We start from the raw sequence: 26,312 nt of genomic DNA on the forward strand, positions 1-26,312 counted from the left end.
AGTAAGAAAAGTAAGAGAAACCCTTGATTTGTTTTTCTCTTTCTTTCTTCTTCTTCCAGTCACCTTCGTGAAACATTAGTTAAGGAATGTTCGTAGTATAAAGTGTATGGATTCTTCAAAAGTGTTTTTCAAAATAACACAGAGAAAAAGGTTACAGCAAAGGAGATTCTAAGTTGGGAATACCCTCACAGAGCCTGCTTGGGCTAGAAACAGCAGCTGTCATGTCTGTTCCAAGTCCTTGCCCAGGCATGAGGGGTTAAGAAAACTACAGTCTGTGCATCTGTTGTGGCTGCTGCTGAGCCTTAGCTGATGAGATACAGTGTTTTATCAAGGATAACTTTGCACCTGGGTTAAGGGAAATCTCTAAAACAAATCCCAGAGCACTCAAATTCTCTTTCCACTGGCCCAAGGTCATTTGGTACACAGAAGATAAACACCCCATGCTTTGTGTTTCTTCATCCATGTGAAGCCACAAAATAGAAATTAAAAGTGAAGAGTCCATAGTGGCTACTTTCATATTGAAAATGCTTATAACTGGCCAGCAAGAAAACAGAGAACCTGATCCTTGAAATCTTAGTCACCCCACTCCAGGCCACCCACAAGAAACTGCCTCCAGTACTGGAAACATCGGAACTTGACACGAAGTTGAAGTAGCTAAGTTGTCATCTGGACCCTCCACAATTATCATGTTAGCTATGGTAGCTAGCTCATTGTGGAGCCACCATACAGGTCAGCAAAATATCAACTGGATGTGCCATAGCAGCCTGTTATTTTCCACCCACAGGTTTGCAAGTCTCTATGGTGTCCTGAGTGTCCTCTCCCTCTCCCTCTCCCTTTCTCTCTCCCTCTCCCTCTCCCTCTTCCTCTTGCTCTCATTCTTGTTCTCTCTCCCTGTTCTTGGTGAGTGAGCCTGAAGCATCAAGTGGTGACTTCAGATAGAATGGATTTTACTCTGCTAGGATCTGAATTTGCTTGGGACCAAATACCTCTTTCATCCTTTGGACATGAGAATATCTACTCTATGTCTGTTTCACCATTGTATTATTAAATCACATCACTTGCTTGGTTTCAGGTTCATAGTTAGGGAGGAATTTTGTCATATGATGAACTATACCTGGAGTCCACTCATACATTGTTATTTAAAATAGACTCTAGGCTTGAGACTTTAACACTGATGCTGGACTGAGTTAAGACTTTGGGCCTGTTGGGATGAATGTATATATTTCACCATACAAAAGAACATGACTAGGAGGTGGGCAGAATGCAATTGACTGAGTGTGTGCCCCTCATACATGTGTTGAAGCCCTAAGTGCCCAAAGTATTTGGAAGTAACTGTACTTGGGCCTCTGAGGAAGTACCCAAAGTCAAACAAATATTAGGGTCCTGATTCCATGGGTTAGTGTCCTTAAAGAAGAGGCACTAGAGTGTTTGTTCTTGCTCTCTCCTTTTATCCACACAAGAACAGGCTGTGTGAGCATTCAGTATGGTGGCAGTGCACACAAGCTGAGAGAAGAGGCTCAGAATGACACCTGCTTGCTCACACCTTAATCTAGGACTCCTTACAGCCTTTAGAACTGTGAGAAAGGGCATATCTGTTGTGTAAGCCAGGAAGTTTAGAGGAATCTGCTATGGCAGGGCCTGCAGACAAAGACTGTATGTGATAGCTGGAAGGAATGTTGGGAGTCACTAACAAAAGAAAATTATCAACTTTTTCCTGAAAAGTTCAGCCTTTAGACAGACACTCGTATGTCCATTTAGTTCGCTCCTGAGGATTTTATGAATTCATATTCTCAGCCATCCATTCAAGATGCACACCATTGTCATGGCATCCACGACCCCACAGTGCTACAGCAGAGCAAAGAATAAACACAAGCAATGACCCCCCAATCATAAAGGTAGTATTATGTGGATTGTGTCATTAAAAACATGAAACTACTAAAAAAAGAATCATGCAAGACAAAATTTTGCTTTAATCTCAAGTGGTTATTGTAGTCAGACTTTTTTGTCAGGACCACCAGCTCACATGGAGACTTATTATTATTTATGAAACCTTGACCAATAGCTTAGACTTGTTTCTAACTAGTTCTTACAACTTAAATTAACCCATTTATATTCATGTACATCCTGCCACACTCATGACTTGTTGCCTCTCCTCCTAGATGTCTTACTTGTTCTCTGTCTTTTGGCATCTCATTGAGACTCCCTTTCTTCTTCTCAGCATTCTCTCCGCCCCCAAAATCTTGCCTAGCTATTGGACATTTAAATTTTTATTAAACCAATTCACAGTGACATATCTTCACACAGTGTAAAAGGATATTTCACAACAGGATGTTGTGAATACTGTTCCAAGCATTGGTGGGTTACAGACATGAGAAAAGACATCTAAATACTGCGAACAAAAATTTTGGATTTTTACATTGTTATTACATTGTATTTTTATATGTGGGTCTATGTGGGGAAGGGTGTACATCCATGGTGCACATATGGGATCCAGAAGACAACTTGTGGCCATTGGTTCTCTCCTCCCATTGTGTGGGTTCTGAGAATAGAACTTGGGTCAACAAGCTTGGAGGTAAGTAAAACCTTCATCCACTGAGCCATCTCACCAATCTCTGAGACTTAAAAGACCACAGATAGAGTGGTTTATAACAGACTAATAAATAGGTATGGTAGCTGGGTATTTATGTGTATTGAGAGGATAAAGCTCCCGCCTACCTGTCCTGACAGGGAACAGTTACTGACGACCTTGACCTGGCCTTCCCAAGAGTGTGGAATGCCAGGGTCTGTAGCCTAATAATTGGGAGCTATATCTCAGGCCTCCTGGAGGTACCCAGATAAGGGAAACCCAGCCTGCACAAACTGTCTTACTATGCTGTTTTTCTCAGTGCTAAGCCATCTGTGCTGGCTAGAGGTCTCTGTCACTCTGTGAACAGCACCTGAAGTCCCATAGGCCCATGTGCTTTGCCAAGCCAAGTGAGTCGAGGAACCCATCATCTGTGGAAATGCTGAGATCCGAACCAAATGTGATTTGTTCTGCTTCAGCATTTCCTCAAATGACTCCATTAGGGGATCGCTTCGGCTCAGGGCTAATTAGCTCATAATGGGTGCAAAGCATCCTGGGATACCAGCCCAGAGGGTGTCAAGGGATCTTGGGCCTTCTGTGTACACCCTAACCCTCCTCAGAATGACAGTACACATTCAGTTATGTCCAGTTACAAACAGGGCATGCAGATGGAACTAAGCCTGTGGGAAGTCTTAAGACATGAATCTTGCTTCTTGCTGGAACAATTAGGTTACCAATTTAGCAAGGAAAGCCTAACTCATACTGGGAGTGGGGGTTAAATTCTGTGTCTTTCATACCCTGGCCAGGTGACTTGGGTGGCAACACTTCAGTAACTAAATGGGGTAAGGACAGTACCCTCTTTGGAAGGATTAATGAGATAATACATACAAAGGATCCAAGTCTCTGTTGTCTGTGTTTCTTCCCATCCCTAAGAGACACACAGTGATATTTAGATTTCCAAAATGAAGTTTGTCTTTCTATAACATGTGGAACTATTCAGTATTTGGAGGGAATCTTGTTCGGGGTACATCAGGCACATACTAAAGAGTTAAGAAATGTCTCCTGGTAGGCCTTGTTATCATCCTTGAACACTGAAATAGTCCATGATCAAAAGGAAGGACAATTAAATATGCGGTTTAAAATAACTAAGGAAGACACAATACCCAATGCCAAAAAAAAAGAGATTTTGGAGGACACATACATGCTCTGCTCTTTGAATGACTTGGGAACAAGATTAACCTGCATGAAAAATTAGAAACCAACTCTCAAGATAAAAAGGCAACTGTCATGTGGAGATGTCAGGAAGTCATTGAGGCCCCTGGGGTAGGACAGGCATTCCCAAATGATGGAAGTTCAGGATGCATGTGTCAGTAACGTATCTACTGATGTGCTCCAGAGTTGAGCAGGGAAAGGAGAACAAATTCATTTTCTTACCTGAAAAATAGAAAATTGAGGGAGAAAACACTAGAAATCCTACTCTCTTCTTTCAAGGTTCAGTTTACATCAAGCAGCTGCTTCCGACAAAGCCTTTCTCGATACTCTGACCAGATGGGAACCAGCAGGTGATTACAGGTGTGGATACTAAAGGCTCAGGATCCAGGGTGGAAAACTTCACGAAATTTTCCAAACTTGCACAAGACCTCAAAACATAAGGTCTTGCATGGAATTAGGACTTTATGGGCCAGGCCTGAGTCATCAATCTGGGTTCTAGGAGAACGTCTGCCTTTGAAGATGCCTGGAAGCTCTGGAAAGATAAAGCAGGTTGTCCCATGACCACCACACAGCCCCTGTGATGGGGACTGTCATAGTCACAGAGAAGCCGTTTTGGTCATTTTCTCTGGGCTCTCATTGTGAGCGCTTGACAACATCTGTACCTGTCATGTCAACTGTACATGTCAACCAAATCTTGAGTCCCTTACTATCTGCAGCTCAAAGCTTGTTTCTCAAGTTCTCAAGATAGCACAGGTAGTGCGATTTGACATCAGAACTTTTCTTTAGATGGGAATGATGCCACCCTCCTTGATCAGAGTGAGGATGGCCTGCTGTGAAGGCTGCTACCTAGCTGCCACTGAGGATATTCACATGTGACCATGATGCTGAGACTTGAACAGCCTCTTCATTTTTTTCAAATTAATAGTTGAGCTGCTCAAAAACAAATAGAAAGTAAGGAAACCCATGTATTGTGGTTTTAATGTGAAATGTACCCCATAAACTAATATGTACAAACATTTAGTCCTCAAGAGGTGGAGCCTTCCCGGAGGAAATAGAACACCTAAGGCAGGCTTTGGGGACTTTACCAGCTTGGCCCCAGCTCCTATCTTCTCTCTTATTTCTGATTGTGAGCACAACACTTCTGCCATGCCTTCTCTGGCTATGATGGGCTGTAGCTCCCACAACTATAAACTAAACTAAACACCTCCTCCTTAAGTTACTTCTAGTCAGGTAGCTGGTCACGGCAATAAGAAGATAGTTAGGCCGGGCAGGTGTGGCCCATGCCTTCGATACTAGCACTTGGGAGGCAGAAACAGGCAGATCTCTGTGAGTTCAAGGCCAACCTGGTCTACTGAGCAAGTTCAAGGACAGCTTCCAAAGCTACAGAGAAACCCTGTCTCGAAAAAACACAAAAAAAAAAGAAAGAAAGAAAGGAAAGAAAGAAAGAAGGAAAAAATGAATGAAGGAAGAAAAGTAATTAAAAGGTTGTGCCTCTGTGGGAAGAAATAGCTATCCTCTCCTTTACAGCCTGAAGTAGAAGAACAATGGCAGAGCACAGCAGAGAGACTGGTGTTCCCAAAACACAGGCAACTGTGACTGAAACCATATTTGGAGAAAGGATCTTTGTGGATTTAATCAGGTTAAGGGAGTTGAGATGAGCTCCTCCCATATAATCCATGTGTCATGAACTCAATGCAAAGTGACTCTACAGGAGAGAGAAGAAGAAAAGACAAGGGCAAGGAGAGGAGGCCATAGGAAGACAAAGGCTGAGATGGAGTCTCATGCCAGCATCTCAGAAGCAACTTAAAGAAGAAAGGGTTTGTCTTGCCTTACAGTTTCTGGAGATGCCATCCATCACAGGAGGAAAGACATGGAGTGTGGGCCAGTCACCAACCACACTGGGTCCACAGTCAAGCAGGGAGAAGATGGGAGATGGGATCAGGCTATAAAACCTCAAGGCCTGCCCCTGGTGACAAACTGTGGAGCACCAGACACTAGAGGAGGTGGGAATGATCTTCAACTGGCACCTTCCAAGGGAGTGCAGCCCTACGTACGACATGTGAAACTTGGGCCTTGGCCTCCAAAACTGTGATACAATAAGATTCTACCATTCTGAAGGCCCCAGTTACAGTTATTCCCCAGCACATGTCTAAGCACATAAAGTGTCTAGAAATGTAGACTGTAAACCTCAGTCTCTAAGACATAAAAGGACAGGGCATTCTCAAGCCAATCCAGGATTTATTGCTAAAACTCTGTTTCTCTGGCAAACCCCTGGAGGTCATGGTCTCTCACCAAGCAGCTTGAATAGAAGAAGATACGGGGAGAAGCTACCTAAACAAAGGCCTCCTCCCTCCCCACCCAGCACTACAGTCACTTAGGGAAAGCCCAGTTTGTGGAGAATCTGTCCTTTACATGCTTTCTATAGTGATTTAAAAAGCATTACAAAACACAAGAACCTGCCATAACAGTGGCAATAGAAGGGGAAAAAAAAGGCCTTCAAATCCCAGAAGCTGTGCTGGGAAGAGGCAGCCCTGGGCCCTCCCTATTGCCCACCCTTTATCAATGAAGAATTGGGTGGGAAATGTAAGGTTATTTTGTGGGCAGGATTGTTTCCTTAAGCAGCCCTGTTTGCACATGAACACATTTAGTGCATACAAATGAAATCTTTAACCTGCCACTTTATCACTGTTAGATATCTGTTAAATAACAGATATCTAAACACCAGTTGCCTGCACGATATCAATGTAGACGAGACAGAAGCATTACTATCCAACTCACTTAAAAAAAAACAGCTGGTTTGATTTTTGATGTTTTTATTTGGTTGCATAAAGATTCAGTCAATATCTGCAAGGACCAGGGACAATAACGATAAGAATAACAGTTGCTGCATCATTATTGAGCACTTACCAAGTGTGATGCACTGTGCTAAGCATCTAAGAGGTGATAATCCATTTAATTGTTCCCAAAGCATGATCAGATGAAAATTAAAATGATGACCTTGTAAATTGGTTAAATGGAGCTCAGGGGTTTTGAATGACTTATCCCAGCTCACAGGCTGCAGATTTGGGATTCCAACCAAGTTTCTATGCTGCTTGTGACAGTCACACCATGCAAGCTTCCCTAGTGAAAAGACATGGAGTTCCACAATTAGAACCCAAGGTTGCAGCTGCAGGACCTGGAGGAGGGGTGGCTACGGAGTCACACCTTCTAGACCTTGCCAGTTATAGTACATAAGCTGCTTTAATAGAAATGTAAGTTGCCTTAGGATGCATTTGTGTATGTGTGTGTAGTGTGTGTGTGTGTGTGTGTGTGTGTGTGTGTGTGTGCTTGTGTGTATGAATATACATGTACATGTGTGCATACATGTGTGCCTGCTTGTGTGCAGTATTCATTGCATATTGTGAATACATGTATATTTGTGTGTGGATGTGTATGCTATATGTACTACATGCTGTATGTGTTCATGTGTGCATACTTGTGTTCGTACGTTCATCTTTTTGAAGGTAAGAGGAGAGGTTATGGCACAAGCTGTGGTGAACAGTTCTCCAGAAGAGTAGCCTGAGGGGTTCTCGCTACTTGAACACTGGTCTCCAGTTCTAAAACAGCAGTTTTCAATCTGTGGTTCATGACCCCTTTGGGGTCACATATCAGATATCCTGTATATCAGATAGTTACATTACGATTCATAACAGTAGGAAAATTGCAGTTATAAATTGTAACAAAATAACTATTTGGTGGTGGGAAGGGGGAGTCACCACAACATGAGGAAAAGTATAAAAGGGCCATATCATTAGGAAGGTTGAGAGTCATTGTCTAAAAAGAAAGCAGACCAATATGAACGTAAATCCCCCTTCAAGTCTTTCAGGATGTCTCCCATTAAGTTTCACCTGAATGTTTCCTCTGAGATTGCTGCTATTCAGAACAAGAATAAGAAGGAACTGTATGTTTTCATGTAAAAGTTATTTGCTCAATAAAGGGCACAGGGCAGGCACCTGGCTCAGACACAGGGCAGCGACCTGCTTAGACACAGAGAAGTGACCTGCTCAGACACAAGGTGGGGACCTATTCAAACATAGGGTATAGACCTGCTTTGGCACAAGAAAGTGACCTACTCAGACACAGGACAGGGGCCTACTCAGATGTAGAGCAGGGACTTTCTCAGACACCAGGTAGGAACCTGCCCAGATACAGAGCAAGGACCAAATCAGGCACAAGCTGGACTTCCAGCAAAGGCAATGCTGGGGGGTTAATTCCTCAAACCCAACTCCTTCCTAACATCCTGGACCAAGGAGAAGCAGGCAGCAGGCAAGTTGGGCTCCTCTGGAGAACTATGCAAGGCAGAGCTAAGGAGACGGGTATGCAATAGCCAGCAGTCACAAGTTGCTTCTGTCCAGCGCATCAAAGAGCACTGATGCTTGTGTCTTACAGGACTTTGCAGACTCTGTGTCCCAGCTGGTCACACAGAAGTTCCGTGAACTGACAGTCGGTCTGACATCTGTGTATGCCCGCCACAAAACACTGGCAGGAATCGTCATGACAAAAGGTAACTACCTTTCTTTTCCTGTGGGAATTTTTGTCTCCACAGAAAGAAATGTTAATATTAGCCTGGTTCTAGGAGTCGAAGGATGCTTCCTACCATGTAGAGATGGACAAAGGAAGACAATGTAGAATACAAAGATATCAGTGGCCACTGTTACTATCAGAACAACCCCACTGGCAACATTGTGAAGACTTTTGATGCTTATCTTTATTCCCATGAATTCCATAAGGCATTTATGCATACCTTCCCTTTCAAGAATGACACTGGTATTGGTAAAAGCTTGAATCAGAGGCCAGGCTACCATATATCACTTGAAGCTGACAGATATGGAGGTGTCCTCCTTGTCTGTCACTTCTAAAGTGTCTAAGATTGGTGAGTAATGAAATCACTCATACAGAAGGAGCACACTCCATGAGTGTGTACACAGAGCAGAAAGATGGAGCCAGTGTGCACAAAAGAAGTCAGGTGTGGAGGTGGACTGTCCAAGGGATGCTGGCTGTCAAAATATCTTCTTCTCTCACCTAAGAATATCAGTGGGCCCTTTTCAGTGTACATTCTTCAGTGTACATTGATTCCCACCAGTAGAAGGCTGTGAGAAACAACGGAGGAGACACCAAAGGGACATAAGAGGATACAAAAGATCAATGAAGTAATACAGCATGGACAAAAAGGAGCACAAGAGATAGTGAGGATATATGGGAATCAGCGCACAGTAGACACAGAAACACGGGGGACATGGAATGATATAAAGGGACATGGAGAACAGGAGAGGATATGGAGAAGAGGGAAAGACTCAGAGGGATACAAGACTCTGGAGTACATTTCAAAGTATCTGCCTCCTGTGTGTTTTAAGATTCTCTTGCCAGGGTATACACTACTGGGTGGAAGTCCTCCTTCTTATCCATACTCATCATTCCAATATTCTCTCAGAAATGCAATTCCATTCTATAAAACAAGGAAGACATGACCTGATAGGAGGTCACTGCTACTATATGCCAGGTGGGGAGAAAATGATGACTGGATTTGAACAATCAGATTTCTGACATTTTCTAATTATTAACAAATGTAACTAATCATCTGGTTGTGTAAACTCAACCATTTTTTTCTCCAAAGCAAAGAACAATTATCATAAAATAAAAATTATCTGGGAGCAATAAAAGGTTCACAATAACCCATGACTTTGTATAGGTAGGCAACTTCTAGGACTAAAAAACACTATCTGGTGTCCAAAATTAGAAAATGAAAACAAAATCAAATGATTGTCTGAGTTTCCCTGTCACTCTAGACACCTAGGAATCACTCCAATATTCGAGAACAAAGGAGCCAGAAAACAAACCCTCAGGTCCCATCGTATGCCTGGCATAGTGTGTACATGATCCAGCCTTTCCAATTCCTCCATCTTAACAAAGTGGAAATCACAATGCTTCCTCACAGAGTGACTTGTAAGATAAAGTACATCAAATGCTTTGAAAGGTGAAAATCACTTTATAAACAGAATATTCTGCTCTAAGGCGAAGCAATTCGCTTTTTTCAATGATATCATTGTATGTGGTGTCATGCATACGCCTGAGCCACTATGAGGGCTGCCCACCCCCTTTCACACATTGAACAGCATCTGTCCCTTAAAAACAGGAAATGTTCTAAATCAACCTCTGCCAAGACCATTTCCATCAGGTGCAATCTTGTATCTACCCAGCCACTAATCCTGTTTGCAGTCACCACCATTCTACATGAAAAGACTCCACCTCCCAATCAAAATTTAATGGCTCATTGAGGAAGCCAAAAAATGAATCCAGCTCCATATAAAGCTAGTTCTGTGACTGGAGGCAGGGTACTTGGCTTCTCTATGACTTGGTTTTCTTACTCATAAAAATGAGAATAATATAAGGAATACCTACCTACCTAGTAGAGTTACAGTGAAGGTTAAATGTGTATATGTGCAATGCACATGGAAGTCTTGCTGGTTAGGCTTTACTGTCAACTTGACACAACCTAGATTCACCTGGAAAGAGTCTTTTTATGCTTTTGTTGATTTATTGAGAAGTTAATATAACGTAGTTTAGTCATATTCTTTTCTCTCACCCAACTCCTCTCTCTCTATCTCTCTCTCTCTCTTCCTCTCTCTCTCTCTTAAAAAACAAAGCACACACACACAAAGAAACATGGAGTGTGAATTGTGTTAGCCAAGGGTCTTAATGGGAGATTATCTAGATCAGATAATCCTGTAGGCTTGTCTGTGTGAGACTGTCTTGATTTTTAATTGATATAAGAAGACCCAGCCTATTGTGAGAGGCACTGTAATGATAACTCTTTCCGCCAGCCACCTGAGTTCCACCGCCACATTAGGGCCCCCAAATAACACACAGAGTTTAATATTAGTTACAATGCTGCTGGCCAATGACTGGGATTTCTTATTTCCTAGCTCTGTCTTAAGTATCAACCATAACCATTAATCTATATATTTTATAAAGATTTATCTTATTGAGGACGCCAGAGGCATGAGTCCTCTCTTCCGGAGATCACATGGCAACTCTCCTTTTTACTACATTTCCCAGAATCCTCCTCAGCTCCTAGCCCAACCTATCTTGCTTCCAATTGGCCAACAGTACTTTATTTATCAACCAATAAGACAAACATATACACAGAAGGACTTCCCCCATCAAGACACCATTCCCTAGACAGGGGTTCCTGAACAGCATAAGAGACAAGAAATTTAGATGACACTAAGCAGGTAAAGAAATGGGCCCTCACACATTTACAGCTCTACGTTTTCCTCACTGCGAATGTGATGTGACTAACGGCTTGAGTTGTTGCCGTGACTTCCCTCAATGACAGACGGTAACCTGTATTGTAAGCTGAACAAACCTTTCCTCCTCTAAGCTGCCATTTGCTAAGATATTTATCAGAGCAACAGAAATGAAGCTAGAAAAGAGTTCTAATCCTTAGTAAGAAACAAGTAATGTTCATTAGGAATCATGCTATCTTTAATGCACAAGTTGTTAGCTGAGTACCAACAATACGAAGGTTCTGGGGAAACAGCAAAATTTAAAACTGACCAAGTGCCTACTCTTAGGAAATCTGATTATCAACTGGGAAATGTATCATTTAAAAAAAAAACATAAAACCAATACAAAATAATCCTAAGAGAATATCATACACAGAGTCTCAAAACACACAAATAAAACTTGGGCCATTTTTTAAAATGTAAAGTGCCTCATAGCTTTCTGTCTCAGGTTTCTGCCAAGACAATTCAGCAGGAAAGGTCAGACAGACAGACAGATACATGCACATACAGAGAGAGAGAGAGAGAGAGAGAGAGAGAGAGAGAGAGAGAGAAAGACTCCTCTTTTCTCTTGTGCAATACATGGTCTAAAAGTCTACATGAGTGTGATTCTGTGAGTTGGTTTCCAACTGTTTCCCGCTCTGATTATCTTTCCACTTTCATAGGAAACTCAAAATGGCTATTTTTGGAAGCTGTTTTGAGACTTCATACAAAAAGTAGTTGTGTTTCACAAGGGCTTGTGAAAAGATAATGCTTCAGTTGCCAGCAAGTGCACTGTTTTCTACACAGGGATATATTTATTTATGGAAACTAAATTCATTATGTGAAAGAGAGTCTTTACAAGGTAAGGCTTTATAACTAGTGAAAGACCCGCTCGGAATGCCCCTGAGCCCCCTGCCCCGAAGCTGCCGGGGCCTCCCAAGCCTTCACCCCGGCAGGGCTCGCGCCCCCGGCCCGCCCCGCCTGGCACCTCGCCTCGGGGCTGGGGCCGAGCAACGAGCACCAGGTGGGCCGGCACGAGAGCGAACACCAAGTGAGCCGGCCTAGCCCCCGCCCGATGAGAAACACTCCGTCCCAAGGTCTCTGCCCCCAAGGTCGTCCATCAGGACGCGGAGGGGGGGAATTGAGTCTGTTGTACCAGACACCAGACCTTGAGAATATGCTGATCTGGAATGGCTCTGTGTCTCATTTGAACCATCCAATAGAAATGATTCTGTATTTCGCCTCATTTGAAAGACTCTGTGTTTCACCTCATTTGAATAACTCTATACTTCGCCTCATTTGAATAACCCTGCATAGCGCCTCATTTACATTGACCAATGGGAATAGCTCTGTATGATGCCTCATTAGAATTATCCAATAGAATCCCTGCTTCTAGCTTGCGCCTTTTTCCCTATATAAGGACCCCTCTCCCTTGGCTCGGGGCGCTTAGCCACACAGAAGCTAAGTCGCCCAGGTACCCGTATCTCCAATAAAGCCTCTTGCGGTTTTGCATCCAAGTTCATGGTCTCGCTGATTCCTGGGTGCGGGTCTCCCTCTACGAAAGTACCTCTTCGGGGGGTCTTTCACTAGTTGTCTGTGAACCCTGGAGTATCAGTTGTGGGAATTTGCTTCCCTGTTATAAGGGGTATAGTTAATAAACTTTAATTTAGAGACAATTATAAAGAAATATGCAAAATAATGAATAAAATATTTGTAAATATTCATTTACTCTAATTTGATGTGCTGTGTGATCTTAACTCAGGTTCAGTTATTCAAGCAAATGACTCAGGAATTCTAAGAGATAGTGGTGTGTTTGCTATACCAATTACAATGCAATAAATTAAACTGATTCTGAAATAAACTTCATTCAGTTTTCACTATTTGCAAAAGGAATATTATTTTTTAGCCATTATGAGGAATACTATTGGGAAAACATGTACTTATGAACAGACTGATTTTTTAAAATCTTCATCTAGTTAGCCCAATCCTATGATAAAAATTCAAATATGAAATAACTTAAGAATAAAAACTAATACTCCCCAATTTCATTGTTCACCATTTCTACCCAACTGAATTTGTTTTATTAATCCTTTGAGTTCTACATACACAAAATATATTTTGATTATATTCATCCATAACTTCTTCAAGATCTTACTCCATTCCCAACTTCATGTCCATATTTTTTAACCTGCTAAGTCCAGTTTGTGATACACATACGAATGGATGTAAGGCCATCCACTGAAGTGTGGTCAACCTACTAGGAGCCACACCCTTTAAGAAAGCTGACTGTCCGTTTCCCAGAAGTCATCAATTGTCGATAGCTCCTCGAAGGAGTGGGAACTCGAGAGCATCTTCCTACTACATGCTAAAATGTTATCTGGCTTGATCCTGTGCAGGTCTTGTGAATTCACAGCAGCTATGAATTCATGAGTGCAGCATCCAGTCATTTCAGAAGACGCTGTTTCATCCTGGTCCTCCCTTACTTCTGTTTTTTTCAATCTTTCCACCTATCTCTTGCACAATATTCCCTGAACCTTAGGGGGAGGAGCTATGATATAGATGTCCCCTTTATGGCTGAGTGATGAATAAAGTCTCTTTATTCAAGAAAACACCAGGGCAAAACACAGGCCAGAGGGAGGTTACAGGAACCCAGCAAGTGCGGCCAGAAAAAAGGGCTCGGGTCTCCACGAGCGGTCTTTAAGAAGCTTCCCTTACGTCACCTTGGCTTTCCTACACCACGCCCTTATGGGCGAGTCCCGGGTCCACCTGGTACCTGTCCCAGGGCGGGGCTAGGGTGTCTCCCTACAGCTGAGCACTTCACAAACACTTTTCTTTGACCAGTTGTGAGTTTTCTATATGAACCACCATCCACTATAAAAAGACACTTCTCTTGTATGGGCTGAGAGCTGCATCTATATTCTTCCCACTTTGTTAACTTGTTCTCAGGACTCCAAATACTCCATTGGCTCTACATTTCTATATTTCCAATTCTAGATAATATCTATTAAGCAATGTTATTGCAATCTAATACTCCTTCATCTTCATTTGTGATTTTTGTAGTTATAATTTTATGACATTACTAAATGTGTGTTATTTTATTCTATTTGTATTATACAGCTTCCTATACTTGTAGTTCAGCATGGTATCCACTCAGCCTTTAATTTACTAGCCAAATTCTCACAACTATAATTTTTAATAATAGAATCATAACTGGTAATACTTATATTCTAATTAAGTCTTCAATATTTTGAGTACCACTAAGAGTTGAAAAACAATAACACAGCATCTGCATAACTAACTAGTCACAGAACCAGGCTGTGACCTTAAATTAGATTTCATTCTCTACCAACACAATTCTTCCAAGAGACAGCAACTATCTTATACAGGTCACAGACTCTCACTTCTATCACTAACACAAAATCACATCACTTGTTTAACTCATGTTCATGGCTAGATCATCTCGTGTAGATTTTCAAGTTATGTATCATTTTCCTGGTGTCTTAATTTTCTTTTCTCTTACTTAAAGAGAGAAATGAAAAATAATGAACCCTTAACACATTTGCTAAGTCATGTAGCCTGTTAGTCAGGCTGTCCACAGAATCAACCCACTGCCTCCACTGACAATGCCCTCAGAGCCCTGTCCCCGAGGACCCTGGCACACAAATTCTTGTCTAGACCCCTGGCTCCAAAATCAATGTCTTTCATCTATGCCACTTTTCTTTGTGTCAGGCCATCATCAAGAAAAGAAACTAGGAGCTGAAGAAATGACTCAGTATTTTAGAGTACTTGTTCCTAAAGTTTCTCATGACCATCAGTTAATTCCAATCCCAGAGGATCTGGCAACCTTTCCTGAAATCTTCTGGCACCAAGCATGCACATGGTACACATACACACATATACACAGGGCAAAACATTCATGCATATAAAATCAATACAATTTAAATTCTTTTTTTTTTAAAAAGGCATTCTGTTTTTAAAATACACACAGGAAAGCAAAGCATGATGGTTCATACCTGTAACCTCCACACTTAACAGGCTGAGGCCAGTGGGATACTATGAGAGCATGGGAGAGGAACTTTGTGACTAATGTCTTGAGTCGGTTCTCTCATACTACCTTAATAGCTATTCTGAGCAAGGTGACTTAAGTCTCAACAGTCAGCCAAGCAGGCAAGGGCGTGGCTTTATGAAGTAGTCTAGTATTTCCCTAATAAAATGGCTCCTGAAGAAGCAATCAATCATGACCATTTTAAGTCCTCCCTGAAAAACAGCCAGGCCTGGTTTAGTGGGAAAATATAAAAATGTCACTAATTCACCAGTAAAAGTTTCCTGATTTGTTTCAAGTTCTAATTGTGGAACATGTTTTGCCTGCATGCATTTGCTCTGAACTTAAAATGACCATATGAAGAGAAATCTGCCTGTAGTGCCCTCAGTACTTTTCCAGCTCACATAGAACCGCACTATTTTATCCAGCCAGAGAAAGCTGATATTTAAATGCCACTTTCGAGTTTGCACTTGATAAATCATGATAGTTCAGACACATCTGCAACTCCTTCCATCACAGAGCATGTGTGTACACTCACCTTCACAAGGGCCTCACAGAATCATGACATAGGAAGTTTATTCCCCAAGTGTCTTCCTTTATAGTTTCCATTTTTCCCCATGGATGACTAGAAATCACTTTGATTTTGAAATTAAGCAGAATCTTTGCATTTAAATCCAGTCAAACATGAAGAAGATAATGCTGAAACAAAGGAACTGGACCCAAACAATTGCACAAAGCAGAAACCTCATACCAAGATGAAAGATGGTAAATTACCATCTTGATTTCTCAGAATTGATCTTAACTACTAGTAAACACATACAACACAACATGGAGTTGACACTAGTCTTTGTGATCTGTTCGAGCACATTAAGATTCATAGATGCCGACATCCCAGAACAATAAGGACTGCTGATGGGCAATTGATTTTTAAATCTTTGGTTGAAACTGCTCAGACTACAAAATGCAGGATAGATTTTACTACCCCTGTGGCTGACCCTTGTGTAGCTTGAATGCCAATCCATCATACTAAACATCTCTCTTTAAAATAAAATCAGAGAAAAGCAGTCCTAACTGGATATTTATCCCAGCCCAACCCTACTCATGGTTCATTCAGAGATAAATGGTTTAATTTAAAAATAATTCACTAGGTGCTGATGAAAACCCTCAAAGCTAAAGGGGAGAGCTGTATGTATAACCATGAACTACATCCTTCTGAAATGCTTGAATTTATTCCTTCTCAGTAAGGAAGGGTTTAGGAGGAAAACACAGCTTTTGTAAAAAGGAAGAAGAGGTCTGGAGAGATGGCTCAGGTGGTAAAGTGCTTGCCTTGTAACAATCTCCAGAACCCACATTTAAACAGTTGGGTGTGGTGGTACACCCCTTGTAATCCAGCACCAGGAAAGCAGAGATGGGAGGACTCCTGGGGCTTTCTGGCCAGCCAGCCTGGTCTACTTGACAAGCTCCAGGCCAATGAGAGACCTGTCTCAAAACACACGGTAGAGTAGACAGCACCTAAGGAACTACATTGGAGGATGTCCTCCGGTCTGCCATTTGCATGCACATGTGTGCACGCAAAGAAACATTTCTGCTTTGTTGAAATCCAGTACTTCCATCAAGGCTGTTCAAATGTTTCTACATTTTTCTGATCATCGGCTCACAACTGAGTGCTCAATTTCAACTCTCCTCAAATTGCCCCAAAGCTTTCACTTACTAAGAAAATCCAACACTGTAGCTCAAGACAATAAAACTAGCATCTCTAAAACTATGATCCTTCTTCTGAATGGAACCATAACACAGTTTATTGATGAAAGAAAAAGAAAAGAAAAGACACTGACATCTATTTGTTGCCTAAGTGCCAGGCAGTATTTTCAAGTGTTTAAAGTGTGGTATCTTAGCCAGTACACTAAAATTTTAAAAATATTCAGTCATTCCAATTCTCTCTCTCTTCCCCCTTCTCTGTGTGAGTGTGTGTGCTTATGTGCTCACATATGTGTACATGCATGTGTGTGTATGTATGAGTGTGTTAGAGATGATTAAGAAACAAATGTCAAAGCTGCAACCCTTTGAATTCCCTGTGGACTTTCAAATACATCACTTGATGTCAAGATTCAAATTCCTTTCTTATTTGTTGACCTTGTATTTAAATTTTTGAAATTTTTTCTATTGGCATTAAGTGATATAAAAAGAGTTGCTATCTTGTAAACATTGAAGAAGGAAATGGTGACATTTTAAACATCTCTGTATGGGGGTGGAGGGTGTTCACATTACAGTGTGCCAAGCAGCTTTGTATCACTATGGTAAAAACCCAAGATCATCACTTTATAAACAGAAAGGTTGCTTTGGGCTCACAGTTTTGGAGGTTCTAGTCTATAACCCCTTGATCCAGGTGCTTTTGGAACTGTAGCAAGATAGTCAAAACAATAGCACATGATAGAACAAAACCAGAGGGCAAAAAGACTGAGGGAGAAAGTGGTCCCAAAATCCCCTTCATAGCACATCCTCAGTGACCTAATATTTCCCCTAGACCTCACTTCTAAACATTTTCACCACCCCCCTATAGAGCCAAGACATCAACACTTTAGTCTTAAGGGATAGTGAATGCCAAACCTATAGCACACAGCAGAACAACACCCTACTGGTTTTTTGCCCAGTGTCTTTACAATCAAGACTACAGTGGTGGCTTAGCTTTGGAGTTGTCCTAGTGATGGTCAGCTACAGAAGTGAGCCAAGAAGAGAAAGTTAGAGCAAAAAGGAGGAGCAAAGTCTTGGTTGTGAGCTGCTGAAGAGCAAGATGGTCTCAGATCAGTGCACACCTGTATTATTCAGACAGTAATCTCTGAAAGGTATTTTAACTGACCAACAAGATTTGAAACAAAAGCAAGTCACATAGCTCTGTCAAGAAAGAATAGGTGGCATTAGGAAGCTGATGGAGTAAGTAAGAAGATGAAAACTGAGAACCTGAGTAAAATTTTCCCTTTGAACTGTTTGAATACAATCCCATATCCATCTTCTGAAAAACAGAGAGCAAGGAATGGAGTATTATGAGTGCAAGCGCGCACTCGCGCGCACACACACACCCACACACAGAAATATCAAGTGGTTGCTTACAGGACACAGAAAGCACTGCCACTTAAAATGTTTCCTGTGTGAATTATGTATGAGCTGTGGCTTTGTGCTCTCATTATTTCTGGGTTTAGCACCAATGAAGAGACCTTGTCAGTTATCTCTGATGCAGGGAAGAAAAGACTTCTCATCGATCAGACCAGGTGTCGCATAGCTGCTCCTCTGATATAAAAGAATGAGTTACTGACGGGGCGAAGAGCACGCTCAGTCCAATCCAAACAGGGAGATAAATAGATTCTTCAATCTATTAATTGCAAAGCCTTCATTGTCATTCTACTTCTTTCTTAGAGCTAGGATGAGGGCATTGAATACATTCACTGAATAAAAATATTACCATATTTATATCCAGTGAAACTCTTCCTAATTTTGATGTTTGGAGATATAACTAATGACATCCTCATAGGCTGCTCTCTCTCTCTCTCTCTCGTGTGTGTGTGTGTGTGTGTGTGTGTGTGTGTGTGTATGTGTGTGTGTGTGTGTGTATGTGTGTGTGTGTGTGTGTATGTTGATGTGGATGTGTGCGTGTGTATGTTCATGCAGAAGTGCCTTACACATTTATCTGGAATTAGGAGGTTGATTTCAAGTGTCTCTTTAGTTGTGCTCCACCTTGCTTTTTTAAGATAAGACTGATCAAGACTGTACCTGAAGTTCACCAAATCGCCTAGGCTGGCCATCCAGTGAGCTCCAGGAATCCTCCTATATCTATCTTCTCAGTATTGAATTATAGACACACGCTACCATGCTCAGGTTTTTACATGAATTCTAGGGATTGAATTCTGCTCGTTGTGCTTTACTGACTAAGCCATATCCCCAAAACCAAATTCTTCTTTATTAGTATCATATTACTGACAAACTGAACAGGCTTGATTCAAGCCTTGATGGTTCCAGGGTCTTCCTAAAGTTCCTCAGTCCATCTCAAGACTGCTTACTGTAGATAGCCCTGTCAGGCCAAAGCAGAAAAACAAATATTTTCTGTGTAATCCTGCTGGCTACAAGTTTATCACTAGCTGACTGTGGTGGTTTGAAAGAAAACGGCCCCCAAAGGGAGTGGCACTATTAAGAGGTATGGAGTGGGTATTTGTTGGAGTAGGTGTGGCCTTGTTGGAAGAAGTGTGTACTGTGGAGGTAGGCTTTGAGGTCTTACATATGCTCAAGCCACACCCAGGGTCCCAGTTCACTTCCTGTTGCCTGCAAGATGGAGAACTCTCAGCTCCTTCTCCAGCACAATGTCTGCCTGCAAGCCACAATCCAGGACTTGAGATATGCATGGGTAGTAGTTCCTACCACATCTCCTTTAAACTCTCCTATCTGGCCAGTGCAGAAGACAGAAGTTGGTAGGGACTAGGGATGTGGTTGTGATAAGTCTGACCATGTTTTTTGTCTGAAATAATATGGACTTTGGGAGATTGGGTTAGGAAAGCAGTGGAATATTTAAGTGCTGCTCAATAGGCCATACTAGTAGAAGGGACTAAGACATTGTTGTGATAGGCCTGACCATGTTTTTGTCTGAAATAATATGGACTTTGGGAGTTTGGGTTAAGAAAGCAGTGGAATATTTAAGTACTGTTCGATAGGCCATACTAGTAGGAGCATGGAAGACAGTGGTGCCAAGAATTTGAACTGGCTCAAGAGGTTTCAGAGAAGAATATTAATATGTGACCTAAAGATCATTCTTATGATATTTTGGTGAAGAATGTGGCTGCCTTTTGCCCTTGTTCAAATAGTCTACCTGAGATAAAGTGAAGAGTTTTGAATTAATTCTGTTGGCAGAGAAAAATCTCAAAACAGCCTAGTATAGACTCTGTCATATGGCTATCAGTAGCAACTCTAATGAATATTTATAATGGAAAGGAGTAAGCTGAGCAGGGTAAACTACAAAATGTAAAACTTGAGAAGAGGAGCACCAGAAAGCAGAATGGAACAAAATCCTAAATTCAAGGAGATAAACAGATTAAGAAATAGAATGAAAGAAGTGGCGACCTCAGGGCAAGATACCAACCAGTTAAGTTTCCAACTTGTGAAAAGGAACTAAAAAAAGGCTTAAAGCCAGGTATGATGGTGCATGCCTTGAATCCCAGCACTTGGAAGGCAGAGGCTGGCAGATCTCTGAGTTTGAGGCCAACCTAGTCTACAAAGCCCAACTTAGACAATGGAGGAAACCATGGAAAACAGAAAGCCCGTGAAGATGTAATTAAAGAAGGGGACAATGTTCCAGCCTCAGCAAGTATCATAATTTAGTGGCTTCAGCTACGTGGTTCTGGACTTAAGGATGGAAAAAAAAGGGGACTCCATGACTAATGAAAGTCAATGAAGCCAGGCACGAGTCAAGGGTGTCCCTGAATGGAGACCTAGTAGAGACACCATTGGGTTAAGCTAAGAAATTGAAGCCTGGATTGCCTTGGACCCCAAGAGGTTGGAGATGCCAGAGCCATGGGATACCTGCCAAGGAAAACTGCCAACAGGGAGTGTGACTAGCCCAAGAGGCAAGTTTAAGACACCAAAGCTGAAAGGATTTAGTTTTCAGTCTTGCTTTGGCCCAGTATTTCCTTACTATGCTCCCTTTCCTACATTTTGAAATAGTAATGTGTGTCCTGTGCCATATAGGATCTGTTTTTCTATTTTGAATTTATAGGAGGTTGAATTAAGAGATTACATGAATCTCAGAGAGACTTTGAACTTTAGGCTTTTAAACATTGTTGAGACTGTAATGGACAATGGACAAAGTTGAAGTTGGACTGAATGCATTTTTGCATTATGATATGGCTACAAGCTTTTGGGGACCATGGAATAGAATATGGTGCTTTGAAAGAAAGTGGCCTCCAAAGGGAGTGACACTATTAGGAGGTGTGTCTTTGTTAGAGTGGGTGTGGCCTTGTTGGAAGAAGTATGTACTGTGGAGGAAGGCTTTGAGGTCTGATATATGCTCAAGCCACACCTAGTGCCTCAGTTCACTGTTGCCTACAAGATATAGAACTCTCAGCTCCTTCTCTAGCACCATGTCTGCCTTCATGCTGTCATGTCCTACCATGATGATAATGGACTTAACTTCTGAAACTGTAAACCACCCTTTGCCATGGTCAAGGAGTCTCGTCACAGCAACAGAAACCCTAACTAAGACACTGACTCAGCCAGAAAGGAAGAATCTTATTTTCAGTCCCTATAGAAAAACCAAGAGAAAAAGGAACCAGTTTGTTCCAGTTTCATTTTTGTAGCAATGATAAGTATCTTTGACACAGGGAAGGAAGGGTTTGTTTGGCTTGTAATCCCAAGTTATAGTCCATCATTCAGAGAAAGACAAGACAGGAACTCAAGCAGCTAGTCACATTACCTTCACAGTTAAAAGCAAAGGGAATAAGCATAACCTTGTTTGCTTTCAGCCAGCTTTCTAATACTATTCAGAACCCTTGCCTTGGGAATAATACCACCAACAATGGGCTGGGTCTTCCTACACCAATTATCAATCAAAACAATCCCCCACAGACATACCCTAAGGTCAACCTGATCTGGATAATTCCTTAGTCTGATTCTCTTCTTATGTGATTCTTGTCTCAAGCTAGCCATTTAAACTAACCAGCAAATATGTTTGATAAACCAATAGGTAGCATATCAATTCATGTATTCATATGTCACTAAACCTTAAGTTCCTTAGTATTTTTTAGATATAATACTGAGAAATAACTCAGTCATTAGCTGTGGTGGGAAGAGTTGCAGAAAGGCCGATAGCAGTGGGAAGGACCGTTGGGGCTTCTCTATCCTCAGTCCTCTTAGGTGTTAAAAATGGGAGATGGGTGTCAGCCACATTGTTTTCACGCAGACAAAGTCAAGTCAAATGGTTGAAATATGGTTGTATTCGTCTGCCTACATGCTTCCTAAATCAGATTCCACCTCAAACTTCCTTCTGAGGTGGTATTAATATGTATACTGTTCATATCACTTTGACACAACCTAAAGTCATTGGGAAGAGGAAACCTCAATTCAAAAATTGTCTCTATCAGACTGGCCTATGGAGATGCCTGTGAGGAATTGTCTTGACTGATGATTGACACAGGTGGCAATAACCAACTGTGTCTAGTACCATTCCTAGGCAGCTGGGCTCAGACTATATATGAAAAACAGCTGAGAGTCAGAGAGTAAGCCAGTTAGCAGCATTTCTCTACATTTCTTGACTCCATGGCTACCTCAAGTTTCTGCCCAACCTCCCTCAATAGTGGATTGTGTTAATATTCAGGCATCTGTATTGGCCTGCCCTTGGGGTCCTGACAGGATATGTCCTCAGCTGCAGTTACTAAGAACACCCCTGTGCACATTTGCTACAATCCCTTTTAAAAGGTGGGCCTTGCCCACCTTGCATCTTTTTTTTTCTCTCTCTCCCTCTTTTTTCTCTCTGTCTCCCTATTTCCCTTTCTCTTCCACTACTCTTGCCCCCAGGGACCAGTCTCTACACCCCTCTCTGCCCACTTCTCTGCCCCTTCTCTCTCCTCTTCCAATAAACCTCCTATGTGAGCCTTGTTGCATGGTAGGACTTCTCTCCCTGGTATTTTTAAATAAATTACAACATTTTGTAACCTGGAAGCATAAGCTGAAAAAACCTTTTCTTTCCCGAATCTCTTTTGGCCAGCTTGTTTTATCACAGCAACAGAAAGCAAATTAGAATAGCATGTTTGACTCACTGTAAATCACAGACATATATATGAAGCATTGTTTTATGGTCCAGTATTTCTCTAAGCAGTGTTGTGATGCCCAGCAAGCCATGCAGCCTCCTACTACAAAACCTACAGAAAGGTGGCTAGCTCTGGTGGCCCCTGGTTCACATCCAACCCTATTCCTAGAACATCAAGTTTGGGATGGCTCAGTCTTCTTGAAAGGCAACAATGCTCACTACCCAACTGATGTCTTGATCTCATCTCTAACAGTGAACTTAACTCTTTGGAGTTGTTGTGAGGATGACCACAGGGCCTGAGTTCTTCCCACATGGTCAACAAGTCAAAATAGCTTCAGCATTGTGTCTAGGATCTGTCAAGTACCTTTCTCCTCTGTCAGGTACCTTTCTCCAAGCTGGGCTCTACCTGGACAGATCAGTGTATGTAATCAGTGTACAGACCTAGTCCTCACAATGCTGCTCAATACATACAGCTCAATGACTGTCATCCATGCAGAGAAAAAAAAAAAAAAAAAAAAAAACTCATAGCAAAGTACCTGAGGCCATCATATTGCCTATTGAGATTGCATGTGACTCCTAAGCCCCACGCATTTTAGAAGGAAAATGTATGAGTGCCATTAGAATAGAAGAAGCTTTCGCTATTAGCATCCTCAAATCCAATATGGGGGCGCACACCTTTGATCCCAGCACTTAGGAGGCAGAGGCAAGCAGATCTCTGTGAATTTGAGGCCAGCCTGGTCTACAGAGTGAGTTCCAGGACAACCAGGGCTGTTACACAGAGAAACCTTGTCTCAAAAAATAAAAACAAACCAACAAAAAGACCTCAGATCCACTGGACCCTCCCTCTTTGCTTACCAGGATTCCCCTCAAACAAGCTGGTATTCTTCATCAACCAAAAAGGAGAGACAGGCATATCCTCCAGAAGCATCCTTTCTTTATTTTCTATTTTATTTTTGAGACAGGGTCTTATGTATCCCAGCTGGCCCTTCTGACCACTATTTAGCCAAGAATGACCATAGACTTCTGATGCCCCTGCCTTCACCTCTCAAGTGCTGGGGTAACAGGTATGTACCACAAGTGCCCAGTTTGTGTGGTGTTAGCATTTGAACATGGTCAGCGTTCTACCAACTGAGCTTCATCTCCAACCCATACATTTCTCTATTTAAAGAGTGGTAATGAGTCTGTGATTACAGAATCTTTCTAACAAGTGGCATGCTAAAGGTTGTTATCAGGTACGTAATTACTGTAGTTACTCTAACAAGTGCTATGCTGACACTTAGAAAGCTGGGCTCTTGTGGCTGAGTCACAAAGTCAGCATCAGCATCTAAGATTCACTGATGAAATGTGAGCACTAAGGCGATGGTCACCATGGTATCCGGAGTTTCAGCATAGTCAAGGGTTCTTTGTAGGTACCCCTGAATCCTTTGTGCTCCTTATGTGTGCAAATCTCAGCGTGAAATAATCTGTCACTCACCATTAGTTTCTTTTCTAAATTGCTTACCCAATCCAACAGAAAAGAACTCTTTCATTTCCTTTTTTTTAATTTTATTATATTTTTTATTGGTTTTTGGTTTTTTGGGGGGAGTGTTGTTTTGTTTTGTTTTTGTTTTTGTTTTTTTGAGACAGGGTTTCTCTTTGTAGCTTTGGAGCCTATCCTGGAACTCTCTCTATAGACCAGGCTGACCTCAAACTCACAGAGATCCACCTGCCTCTGCCTTCCCAGTGCTGGGAGTACCACCACTGCCTGGCTTTCCTTTTCTTTCTTTCTTTTTCTTGTGTGTCTGTGTGTTTGATTTTTGTATGTTTGCTTTGATTTTTTGAGACAGGATCTCACTATTATATAGTTCTGACTGTCTTAGAACTCTACATAGGTCATGCTGACCTCAAACTCCCAGACATCTGCCTGCTTGTGCCTCCGGAGTGCTAGACTTAAAGGTGTGTACCACCACACCCAGCTTTAAAAAAAAAAAAAAAAAAAAAAGCCTTTTCCAAACTGTACCTTTGACACCTTTAGCCAATAGGAGAGATAAAAATTGTGCCTATGTTTTGTTCATATATTTGTGATCCTCAAATCCACCTGCTCACAAGCATGACCCAAAAGCACTGCTTAAAGACGGACTCTCAGGGCCCTAACAAAAGTGTATTCTTTCCACGGTTCAGCCTAGTGTTTTGACAGGAAGCTCATGTCAGCCTTTGTGTGTTTAGTAGTAACTTAGAGTTCTCCTGATTAGATCAGCTCAGCGGGAGGGACTTTACCTGAAGGGTGTGTTTCACAGAAGGACTTTTGGTTCCTGCTGTGGTCCATTCTGCTTCAGGGAGAGATCTCTGGGAGGAAGGTACTCAAGGTGCTGGAACTGGCACAGACTGGAGCCCCACTGCATCCTTACCATAGGTCCATAATCCACCTGATCCAACTGCCCCCCCTCCCCCCAATCTGATGGTTTCAGACAAACCACTTCTTACTTCTTCTATTTTTTTTTTTTTTTTAGATTTTTATTCCAATTGCAGAAGTGATTTTATTTTATTTTGTGGGCATGTGTACTACATCTTTTTTTTTATTAGAAATGTGTTTCTTTTACATGTCAATCCCAGTTCCCTCTCCCTCCCCTACCCCCCCATCCCAACCTCTTTCTGCTCCCTAGGGAGGGTGAGGCCAGACAAGCCACTCCTATGCAGCTCTGTTCCCTCATTCATCTGACAACCCTTCAGCACAGGCAAAGGTTCCTTGTCTCACCATCTCTACACTGACCCTTCCACCCTCTCAGATGGCCACAGGTCTGTTATGTCCATAATCATAGTTCCTTGTCTCCTACCATGTCTCCTCCTTCTTACCCAAACTGTGAGTGTGTGCTGATGACACAGAGCTCAGGCCCAGGAAACAAGGAACAAGCTCTATATCCTCACTTTCTGGAGAAATTCAATACTCATCATGTGGATAGATGAAAGGAAATAGATAAAAATGTGCCCTTGGCCGGGCGTTGGTGGAGCACACCTTTAATCCCAGCACTCGGGAGGCAGAGGCAGGCGGATCGCTGTGAGTTCGAGGCCACCCTGGTCTCCAGAGTGAGTGCCAGCATAGGCACCAAAGCTACACAGAGAAACCCTGTCTTGAAAAACCAAAAAAAAAAAAAAAAAAAAAAAAAAGTGCCCTTGATACTATCAATACTTTTCACTGAATTTTCACTTAACCTGTACCCCAGTGCCAACTCATTTATTTTTAAGATTTTCTTGAATTGCCTGCCTTTCAGCTGCCCCAAACACTCTTGTTCCTGTACGAAGAACACATTGTTTGTTGTGAATATCAGCAACAAGAGACCACGTGATTTCTAATGTTGTTCCAACTATGAAAGTCAGAGAAAAAGATAGGTAGATGAATATAACTGTATGGAAATTGAAACATATGTCACA

The 26,312-nt window shown here is 41.9% G+C and overlaps 1 protein-coding gene across 1 annotated transcript in view; it reads left to right on the forward strand.

Moving 5' to 3' along the window:
• Positions 1-26,312, forward strand: part of Adarb2 (adenosine deaminase RNA specific B2 (inactive)) — a 195,801-nt gene that overhangs the window by 94,401 nt on the left and 75,088 nt on the right. The window contains exon 4 of the mRNA XM_035441717.1: positions 8,204-8,318. Within this exon, the coding sequence (XP_035297608.1) occupies positions 8,204-8,318 (115 nt within the window). The remainder of the gene's footprint in view (positions 1-8,203; positions 8,319-26,312) is intronic.

The sequence above is a fragment of the Cricetulus griseus genome, chromosome 3, assembly GCF_003668045.3.
Source record: "Cricetulus griseus strain 17A/GY chromosome 3, alternate assembly CriGri-PICRH-1.0, whole genome shotgun sequence".
Classification (NCBI taxonomy): Eukaryota; Metazoa; Chordata; class Mammalia; order Rodentia; family Cricetidae; genus Cricetulus; species Cricetulus griseus.